The 11032-nt window shown below is 46.0% G+C and overlaps 2 protein-coding genes across 6 annotated transcripts; one reads left to right on the top strand and one right to left on the bottom strand.

Annotated features, from left to right (window-relative positions):
* Positions 1-70: 70 nt before the first annotated feature.
* On the top strand, positions 71-8370 carry lancl2 (LanC lantibiotic synthetase component C-like 2 (bacterial)). 4 transcript variants are annotated; one of them, XM_078792542.1, is made up of 10 exons: positions 71-132; positions 829-975; positions 1322-1495; positions 2597-2714; positions 2779-2986; positions 3051-3198; positions 3549-3989; positions 4538-4714; positions 5301-5373; positions 5484-8370. In XM_078792542.1, exons 3-10 carry the CDS (start codon positions 1358-1360, stop codon positions 5558-5560), a joined length of 1380 nt encoding a protein of 459 aa, XP_078648668.1. In that variant the 5' UTR covers positions 71-132; positions 829-975; positions 1322-1357; the 3' UTR covers positions 5561-8370. The 4 variants fall into 4 exon arrangements, 3 of the variants coding, with proteins under 3 accessions (XP_078648668.1, XP_078648667.1, XP_057916083.2); XR_013627877.1 differs by lacking the exon at positions 71-132 and having other exon boundaries at positions 721-975; positions 5484-5825; positions 5943-8370; XM_058060100.2 differs by lacking the exon at positions 71-132 and having other exon boundaries at positions 722-975; positions 3549-3695; positions 3807-3989.
* On the bottom strand, positions 6308-9512 carry vopp1b (VOPP1 WW domain binding protein b). 2 transcript variants are annotated; one of them, XM_058060105.2, is made up of 5 exons: positions 9379-9512; positions 8489-8547; positions 8112-8189; positions 7502-7635; positions 6308-7363 (listed from the first exon to the last, which is right to left on the bottom strand). In XM_058060105.2, the coding sequence occupies exons 1-5, from the start codon at positions 9448-9450 to the stop codon at positions 7158-7160; spliced, it is 549 nt and encodes a 182-aa protein (XP_057916088.2). In that variant the 5' UTR covers positions 9451-9512; the 3' UTR covers positions 6308-7157. The 2 variants fall into 2 exon arrangements, with proteins under 2 accessions (XP_057916088.2, XP_057916086.2); XM_058060103.2 differs by having other exon boundaries at positions 6308-7635.
* Between the last annotated feature and the right edge of the window lie 1520 nt (positions 9513-11032).

Raw genomic sequence — 11032 nt, 5'->3', positions numbered from 1 at the left:
ACTGCCTCATAACTGCAAGGTGTTACACTGTCTGTGTCTCCACCTCAGACCACTGCCACAAGTTTGGGATGGCTCCATGGACTGTAACGGTGCAGGTGCTCGGTTGATTGGTAATCAACCAAATACTCAAGAGTATGACACGTTTTGTGGTTTGTAGACTCCATATTTTACATGCAACAGTCCACCTGCAATTTTTGTATCTGTAAAAGTGTCATGCAATCTGCTATATGTGCTTGTGTCCCTTTTATCAGGAGCACTTTGTAAACAGCTACTAATTAATAACGAAATTGATAAAACTGCTTCTTAAACCATCAAAAGGTTGGTTCAAGCCATGATGCCAGGTTGTATGTTAAGTTTAAATGAAATACTTTGGAAAGAACGGGCGAGCTGTAATCAAACACTTGGCGGGCCGGATGTGGTCCCCGGGCCATAGTTTGCCCACCCCTGCTTTAGATGTATGGAAAAGAGAAGACAAGACTTTGATGAAAGAGTTGTGTATAAAACACGTTTCGTCTTTTGAGGGTGGAGTGAAGGAAACCAGGTTTGTGGGCTGGGAATGTTTTGGAGTACATGGCTGGCATATTGCAGTATTACACTGATGCCGATGGTGTTATTAATGATAGTGATGGTATGATGTCTAATCCGGACGTGACAGCATCGTACCATCTGTCACCCCAGTCACATGGTACTGGGTCCCTGCTACGTACTGGCTGCTACTTGCCGACTGCGTTGCCGAGCATTCCAACACAGCGTCGGTGCGAGGCTTCCATGATGCTGATGCTGCGGCTCAATGATGCTTTCTGTGCTGCCCGCTCGCCCTGACTGCAGCTTCCAGTTGGCATCCACCGTGGAAGGGAGAGGCTGGACACCGTGAGACACCGGGAGACACCGACAGACACCGGGAGACGCCGGCAGGCTGGAAGCTGCAAACCAAGACCATCTTCATCCGCAACATAGCCTGCTGACCACATTCCGGTATTATGCCTCCAAATGTCCTTACTTGCCGCGTTGCATTATTATATATAACATATAATAAATATTACAATATAGAATATAACGCCGTCATATTACAGCAACAGCTGTCCCCTACGTTCGGCTGTTAAGGCTCATTGATTTTTCAGTCCTTCTTTATGAAAGCCGTTTACGAAGAACGTACACATTTAAACTCCCAGACAATTGACACGATTTCTAAAAGGTGCATTGTGATCAAGTAATTATGAACAGGCTCACGTGGCGCTAATTGTGGTTTAGTTGTAAACGCATTAAGTGATGTCCATTGTCGTTAAACATTTTTTAAAACGCGTTTTGCCCAAATTTGCAGCGCTCGGTGTTTTGTCCCTGCCGAGCCACCGTCGCGATGGGAGATCACGTGTCAAAGAGACTGAGGCTAATGACGGCGAGTGAAGCGGACATGGAGGAACGCTCTTTTCCCAACCCCTACCCTGACTGGGACCACCAAGACCAAGCAGCGCGGCCGCTAGACCCCCAAGGACAAGTAACGTCTCATCATGCTGTAACGTGACAATATGTCAACCACCGCGTTACCATTCACACCAGGACACCGTCTAATTAAACAGGACCGCCTACACAGGCGGCCATTTAGTCCTGCATCCATTATCAATCACTTATCCTCACCATTCATCCACCATTTACTAAGTTTGCATTGGTTATATGCTAGCTATTTTGTTAGCATTCACGGCAACATTTATTTCTTTCATCATTCATCCATCCACTATGTTGTTGAATAAACGATTCATCTGGTATTAATGTATTATTGAGTAAGTTATGTATGACATCCATTCATCGAGTATCGATTATTGAAGAAGTAATGATGGGGTAGTAATGACTGTATTATTGAATAAGTTCCATGCATTTCTTATGCTGCTTATACTCATTAGGGTGGGGGTATGCTGGAGCCTATCCCAGCTGTCCTGGGGGAGAGGCGGGGCACACACCAGTCCAGGGTGTACCAATCCCAGGGCACATATAGACCAACAACCATTCCCGCCCACATTCATACCTATGGACGATTTGGAGTGGCCAATGAAGCAAACATGTTTTTGGGATGGGTGAGGAAAGCGGAGTACTCGGGGAGAACATGCAAACTCCACCCAGAGATGGCCGAGGGGAGATTCCAACCCAGGTCTTCTCGATAATGAATAAGTAATGTATGGGATTTATTGATGGCGTATTGAAGTATTGCTGGTATCTACTCAGTGGAAGTCTGGTCACTCCATGTGTTCTGTTAGCACTTGTGAAGAAGTGATTTACGGCATGGCCTTCAACGACATTCATTGGTGCATCATTCCGGTTATTCCCCAAGCTCCCTACCTGTACTCTTACTTCATTGGAAAAGCCGAGTCACATAAGAGGAAAGTTGTTGGAAGTTATTGAACTGAATCTTGGGTTGGCCTGAGAATCCCTTTGGCTTTGAAAGAGGCCTGCTGGATGCTGGCTGCCGTGTTCTTGTCATCTGCCAGCGTATGGCCATGTACCCCTTGTACATGGCCGGAACCAGCTGAAAGCTAGCCAATCATCTGACGAAGGACAGAGAAGCCGCTAATAAATGCTTTGTCTTCATCATTGTTGCCATCAGGTGAGCTCAGCCTTCCAAAGGAATGTCCAGAGCAAAATCAAGGATCTGCTCGAGCAGATGGAGGAGGGCCTGAAGACCGCCGACCCCCATGATTTCTCCACGTACACCGGCTGGACAGGTGTGTCAGTACATGCATCATGGTACTGTATCTACTAAACGGCGTAGTACCCTCTCCTTCCCAGGAATTGCTTTGCTGTACGTGCAGCTGCACCGCGTGTCCAATGAGCTGTCCCATCTGCAACGGGCACTGGACTACGTCAAACGAGCGATGAGAATTCTGAATGGCCGAAAAGTGACGTTCCTTTGCGGCGATGCCGGGCCTTTAGCAGTGGGTGCAGTGGTCCACCACAAGCTGGGAAACACTAGCGACAGCAAAGACTGCCTCGCCAGGTAGCGTCTTCATCTTCAACCTTTTGGGGGCTTTGTGGAATGAAAAGGACTTTTTGTCTCTCAGGCTTCTCCAGCTGCAGCGCTCGGTGCTCAGTCCAGATTCAGAGATGGCGGATGAGTTGCTGTATGGACGAGCCGGGTACCTGTATGCTCTGCTCTACGTTAACAGCCAGATAGGGGGCACCGCTGTGGAGGATGCCACCATTGCAGAAGTGAGTGATGCTGAGCAAAAAGACGGAACAATGAATGAATACTGCCATTGCGAGCGCCAAGGTGCTGTTTGCTCCAGCAGCCTGTCAGTACCAGATCACATGCACCCCACTTGCCACCAGCATGACAGATGCCCGCACACCTTTACTGACGAGCCGTCCCAAATGCGTTGCCAGAATCTGCCCAGCAGACGGGTTCAATGGGTTGACATTTGAAACGGGATTAATAATGATGGCGGAGCAACCGGCATGAAAGCATCAATTTGCCATGGATGCATTTCTGCTATGATGTTCAAGCCTGATTGCTGTCTGTATAGCAGTGCTTTGTTTGTTTCTTCCCTCCCGCATGCCAGGTAGCCACGGCCATCATCCAATCAGGGAAGACTCTGTCAGTGGAGCTAAAGAAGGCCGACCGCTGCCCTCTACTCTATGAATGGCACAAGAAACAATATGTTGGTGCTGCCCACGGCCTGGCTGGGATCTTCCACACGCTCATGCAGGTCATGGTGGATCTTGAAATGTCAGATAATGAATCACATCGCGTGGCTACTTTGCCCAGGTCTGACGACACTGCCATCTTGTCACTGAGTAAAAATGGTCTCTCTGTCCAGCCTGGAGCAAAGGTCCACCCAGACATGCTCTCAGAGTTGGTCCGGCCCAGCATCGACTACATCCGCCACAAAAGGTTTCGTTCCGGTAACTTCCCATCGTCGCTGAGCAACGAGAGCGACCGACTGGTTCACTGGTGCCACGGAGCGCCCGGGGTCGTCCACATGCTCATCATGGCTTACAAGGTCAGAGAGACAGAGGAAGAGAACGTGCGTGCGTGCGTGTGTGCAGCGATCCATTCTGCCACTGCAGTCACCCGCATCACATCCTGGAGTCACCACTAATCAGTGGCGGCCTGTGCATGTTGGTACCCGGGCCTTCAGCAGGGACCCCAGGGTATTTTATTTCATGATTATGGCTACTGTGAAGCCGCAGGATACACACGTGACAAAGCTCAACCAGGGGAGAAGCACGCACCCCAATGAAATCAAATCAGAGGCAGGAGCGCGTAACCAAGAAAGTAAAGACTGAATGGAAGAAAACAGGAAGTGCACACAAACACAAACCAGCTCTTAGCATCATCATCATGTAGCATCATCACCATCATCACGTCCCGATGATACAAAGCATGAAGAGTGTCCAAGAGTGTCCAGCGTAGCGTGGTTTTGTGCGCGTGAATACCATTTGTCTTTGACCATTTTCTTTTGTCTTTTAGGCCTAAAATGGATTTCCAAGGCATTGGGGATTGTCAAGATGTTGCCTTTTTAAGAAGGAAGCTGTTGTGTCTCCTCAGGTGTTTCAGGAGGAGAAGTACCTGAAGGAAGCACTGGAATGTGGTGAGGTCATCTGGCAGAGAGGTCTTCTCAGAAAAGGCTACGGCGTTTGCCACGGCACTGCCGGCAACGGCTACGCCTTCCTGTCTCTGTACAAGCTAACCCAGGAGAAGAAGTACCTGTACCGTGCCTGCAAGGTAAGACTCGGGGAGCTCGGCTTCCTGTGTGGTCCTCTCATTGGAAACAAACACGCGTCTTTGGCTCTCTTCCATCCCGTCCAAGTCACGTCGTACCTGTATCACCACATCCCTTTCCTCCTGCTCCCCTCCTGTTCCTCGCGGCCCTGGCTTGGTGGAAGGCACATCTTCCAACGCTTCCTTTTTGACAGCTGACATTTCTTCTTCTACCTTGGTGTGCATGATCATTTTCTCGTTTAAATCCTTGATCTGGCACTTCCTCTCCGTGTTTGGTACTTCCAATCCAATCCTGCACGTGTCTTTTGCTGTCATATCCCCTTTCCTTGGTCTATTTTTGGCACAACTCCATCATACATTGAAGGGATTTCCATTTGTGTTCTCCATCATGTTGTACATAAGATAAGACAGTGAAATTCCGTCTCACTTCCATGTTGAGGCTGTGGTGGGATTGCCATGTCCAGATATTTGATTACTGCTTGGACCTTGTGTGTGCTAGCCTGACAAAAGGTCCAAAACGTGGGTGTCTAACATCACGTTGAAGATGATCATATCCATGTTATGAAGCAATGTGCTCCACTTCTCCTAGTTTGCCGAGTGGTGTTTGGACTATGGGACCCATGGATGTCGCATCCCGGACAGACCCTACTCTCTTTTTGAAGGTAGCTAGCACGCATGTCTCATGGAATTAGGAACATATTCAGTCTGCTCACCTTGGCTCCATCATGACGGTGATGTACCGACATAGCTGACACGTTGTTCCTCCTCTCAGGTATGGCGGGGACCATCCACTATCTGTCAGAAATGGCTGCACCTGAAGCTTCCCGCTTCCCGGCTTTTGAACTTTGACCTGCTCACTGCTGGGAACTGGAAAGAGAACAAACTGAAATTTTCTTGATTATTTTGGTGTTTGATTGGATGAAACATCAAACGTACAAAGTATGTTGGGATGACATTTTCAAAGCTTTGTTCCTTGGACCAAATCACCCACACGGAAGAGCAAGAAAGAAGAAGAAATAAAATAGCAGCCTTTAATAGCAAGCAAGAACAAACAAAGCAGTCCAAGTACTAACCCAGGAGAAGAAGTACTTCATGCTCCCTCACCGCAGTGCAGGCATGTCTTCCTCCAACCCATTTCAGCCCATGCACCACACACATTGCATATTGGAAGGTGATTGCAAGAAGCAAATTGAAAGAATTTCCAAATGTACTTCTTGGTTTCATCCAAAAGACAGACAAGTTGGGAAGGCATCAACCCCGACAGCAGAAGACCGCACATCTCCACAGAGCAACCCTCCCTTCAAGCACGTCATGCTAGAGCTCTCTCTGCACGTCTGCCGCATCACTGCTAGGTGTTTGCCAACCACCAAAAGTATATTTTACTCAAGTAAAAGGCTGTGGTGACTCAGGCCGGTTCATGGTGGCGTCATTGAGAGACGAGAAGATGCAGGCTCACATCACAGGAACAACACTATTCATGTCGTACTTCTGGTACTCTTGAAACCGTAGCCTTCATCTCAATGCTAATCCTAATCTAATCCCTCCTCATGACCTTCTCATGCAGATGCTTCTAGTATTGATGCTGCCCCCCCCCCCCCCCCCCGCCAGTCAGACATGAAGATGCACACGAGCCACCAAACTATTAACCTATTTGATGTGTTGCACAGCAAGTGTGGGTCTAAATGCAACCCATCTTCTTGTGTTGCCAAAACTCTGCCTTCGGCTTGGCACCATCGCTAGGCGCACACGCTGAACGGCACCAGATTTCATAACACTTCCTGTCCTCACTTTTAATGTGTGTCGTGTGGTACACATCCGTACGTCTACCCGACTGCTCAACTTGCAGTAAAACACCCACAATCTGGCTATTAATGTGTGCACGTGTGCACGTGTGCACGTGTGCACGTGTTGTGAGTGAACCAGCTGTTTGTGCGGATGCGAGCGTGACGGCCTACTGTATGGACAGTAGCTTCGGTATGCGTCCACACAAAGCAGAGAAGGGACGGGCAGCCAAGGAGAGTGCAGGAAGAGCAATCGGAAGCTGAAGGACATTGTGGTGTTTCTGAATGCCAACCAGCCAAAACTACACTGGATGAAGCTTACCTTGGCTTTGTTTTTTGTTTTTTTACTGTAGCACATTTGAGTTAATATTTAGTTGTTTGTCCTCTGAATAGTTAAAAATGAAACAGACAGATTGGACCTTCTCGCCCAATGGTGATGGGTCCTTTGCTTTTGGCTGAAATCTCTGTTTCTGTTCAGCGCAAAAATAAGAAACCTCTGATGTTCTACTTTTACAAATTCAATCCACACGTTAGAAATTTGAGAGCCAAAAGAACGTCTCCTTTAAAAGCACCCATCACTCCCATCACTAATATGAACGTACGTATGCAAATGAAGCTGTGGGTGCTTTCCGAGCCCGTTGCTTCTAACGTGTGAGCTTCAGATGTTACTTCTTGTCATCACCGTGGAATATTTGATCATAGGACGGCGGTGGGTGGTTGCAGTAGGACGGCGGTGGAGGGTAGGTGGTCATCATCATGTGGGCGGAGCCAGGCCGCTGCGGGTATGCAGGATGTGTGGCGGTGAGCATCAGGTCTGCACCGGTCATCCTGTTGACACCAAACCCCTGCAGACTTCCTGGCTGCTGGGAAACTACAAAGGAGACCAAAGTAGTAGTGCATGGAGACCACACCACGCCTTCTGTGTGTAGACCTGCCCCATGTGTAGTCGTACTAGTGGATCTAGACGGGTTCCTTGTGAAGGACATGATTATGAATCTAAAATAATGACCTGGTGAAGTGACGGGATGTCTCGTGAAGGACACGTTGAATGCAGTCTCGTCTCTCAGAGAGGAAGGATACATTCTTCTCCGGATGAAGAAGCCAGCACCACAGCAGAACAACACTGCCATCATTAAGAGAACCCTGAAGAACAAACATGCCACCATGAGTATATACGGGCCGTTCCCTAGTTTTGTTCTGCTAAGGTCGTAAGGTCTGCTAAGCTGTGGGTGCACTCACCACTCGGTGCTAAACTTCTTACCAATAAGGAAAATCATGGACTTATTTATTGTCCGAGGGGACTGAGCATGGTTTTCCACCCCAACATCTCAAGGACAAGAAGCCCAAGGAATAACAAGAGTTTTATAAAAAGGCAACTTTCATACAGAACCTGTATGCAAAGTTCAAAAAGCATCAAGTACGAAAAGGTAGAGATTGAACATGAGATGAACATTGGTTCAAACAAATAACGAATGACATCACATACCGTACACATCTGTACTCTTCATGGACACTCCCTCCATTTTGTATCGATGTGTGTAAATACAGTACGTGTGTACACACACAGCGCATCTACTAATCTTCGATGCCACTTCCCAGCATGATGTACGAGTACTCACCAGAAGTACCAGAGTCTCTGGATGGACAGAGCTCTGACACAGCAGCGAGTCCCACAGCAGTCCTCGTAGGAGCGACATCTGACAAAACATATAGCAGTATTGCATATACCGCAGTACATTTCAACAGACACTGCCATAAAGACGTGTGGTGATTGTACTCAGATATTTGTTCCAATAAGTTCACATGCAATGTTGTCCAACCAAGTGCCTAATACGCATTTTCCAATGTACACTACAAAGTCTATGAATAAAACTACTATGAAATATCACATCCCTTCCTTTTCCATTTGGCCATGCAAAAGCCATTCATGCTATCATCATCATGCTAGCCTGCACAACAGCTATTCTTCACAGACCGGCCATAAGACTGTACTCACCTGAAGTATATGGGGTATCCGCCTTCAAAATACCAGCAGTACTTCTTAGCCTCTGCAGCCTGTCAAAGACAACAATGTGTAGCATTTATCATTTCAACCTTTCCAACAATATTATATCATTTTCGAATACAACACAACACAATCATACACAATACTAATAAAATACTAATAAAAAATGGAACTTGGAATGGGTCACAAACCTTCCCAAACCTCTGGCCGTCTGCCGTTTGAGTCAATTAGCTGTCATGTTGGGAGAAACCCGTCAAAACGTCCCTGCTAACATGCTAATAGCTAGCATGCCTGCAGGTGTAACAATATTATTGTTGTATGTATGTAAACATATATAGTTGCTATTAAGAATGCACACATTTAGTTGTACTCAATGTTCAAACATAGATGTTCTTTGATGGTCGGACTTGGCAACGTCACAGAGGATGGGACTCCATCTACTGGTCACTTTAGGTATTACACTAAGGTTGGTGTGAAATCATTGATCGTATTGAAAGGTGAACATTTTGCCGAGGTTATTTACATGCCTTATCCTTTATGCTTCAGTTCACTACATTAATTGCCATTTTAGCCGTTTCTGAAAGCGAATTGACAATCATCAATAATGAACGGATAATAATAATAATACAGTACAGATAAAATATGATCGCAAATAATGGATATCTTATTCATCTCCAAGAGAAATTCCTGATAATAGATCATCAAATATATACAATGCATAAAGATAACGACTGAAAATAATCACCATTTCTAAAAGAACAAAATAACAGAATAGGCAAACAACATGCAGTCATGATAATTGATAAGCTAGACATCAATGATCACTCATACTAGCACTAAGCTACTAGCAGCAAGAGCTACCAGCAGTAATATGTACTCACCTGTACAAAGAGGTAGAAGGTGACAGGTAAATATGCCACAAGGTTGTGCATCTTGCAGGCTACAAAGAACATGGGTAGATTGTTTACGTTCTTTTTGTTAGCTCTGATGGATCATCACGACCATAAAAACAGACATCACATCCCGAATACATGACTTCCCCAACGAGATCACGTCCCAACGAGATCCCGCCCGAACAGCTTTTCACACAGACGTGACCAAGCGAACGGTCTGTGCTTGGCTTCCATTGGTCAGCGGTAACCATGGATACGACCCGATTGACAGGCCGACTGGCCATTCAGAAGAGCCAATTGATTCAACGGTTCAAGCTGGAAGTACCGTAGCAATACACGTTGGCACCAAACCGACATACACAAAACACACACAGTACTAGCCAAATGACAAATATGCACTGTTCTCTCCTTGTCACTTTTACATGGAAATGAAAACACCAAAACACGCAGTCCGTCACTCTCTCTCGCACACGCACACGCACACGCACACGCACACAATATACAGTACGGTATACAGCATGAGGATGGCCGGAATGGAGGCTGGCTTAAACGTCAATGAAAATGTTAGTAATGTAGTTAGATATGACATTTCAGTGCATTGATTTTTACTCCAGCAGCAGACCCTCATTATCATAGATATATTAATATTATTATTATTATTATTATTATTATTATTACATTAGACCATCAGTGATTGTGCGCTCATGTCAGCATTGTTTTCTGAAAAGCCTAAAAAATAAGCAACATGAAAATCTGTTGGTGGTCAATGACTTCATATTGAAGCATTTTATTCATCTGGATATTGTTGGCATAAATCATCTGTGTAAACAGTAATAACAAGAGCATCTAATAATAATAATAATAACAATAATAATACTGCCAAGGTGTGGCTTACAGTAAGCATGCAAATTCCACATTCTGGATGAAAATCACTCCATGGCTTTTTTCATTCTTCTACGTGAAACGTATTGCGATGCTGCTCATACTTCATACAAGCAGATGATTGTCTCCTTTTGTTCCATGGCTTCTCTTCCCTTTTCAAACAGCTACTGGCCTCACGCGCTACATTTCACACACGCCAACACATTTCTTCTTCTTTGCGCTTCGTATCTTTATCCATGTTTCATCTCCGACAGTCTTCATATCTTCTCGTAATGTCTTTATGCATATTCCGTCTTCTACCGTCTTCATATCTTCTCATAATGTCTTTATGCATATTCCGTCTTCCAACATCTTCATATCTTCTACTGTCCGCTATCTCGACAGAATGGTATTTCCTGGCTTGATGCCTTCTGTGCGGTATCGACGCTGATGGCTATTAAAATGCAGAATTTCTAGAAATAAATAATCACTACACGAGTGCAACCAGCAGAGGCGCTGTTAAAGATGGAGTTGCAAAGTGAAGAAGGTGACATCCTTATTCTGCTGAACACCACAGCGGCACGGAAGCAGGAGTTGAGAACATTCTTCCATGCAATCCGTGGGTGAAACTGCTAGTTACAACAATGGTGCGATATGAAAAGGTCTCTTTGGACATAATAAAGCCTGCCAAGCAAGGATGAGGCTTGAGCGGATGCCAAAAGAACACCTGGAATGATCCCTGAAAACTCCCACCTTTGGCAAAGTTGGGTCACCACCGTCT

Source organism: Doryrhamphus excisus, linkage group LG7 (genome assembly GCF_037039965.1).
Source record: "Doryrhamphus excisus strain RoL-2023G ecotype Guam linkage group LG7, RoL_Dexc_Guam_v1.1, whole genome shotgun sequence".
NCBI classification, from domain to species: Eukaryota; Metazoa; Chordata; class Actinopteri; order Syngnathiformes; family Syngnathidae; genus Doryrhamphus; species Doryrhamphus excisus.
This window is presented reverse-complemented; position numbering and strand designations above follow the sequence as displayed.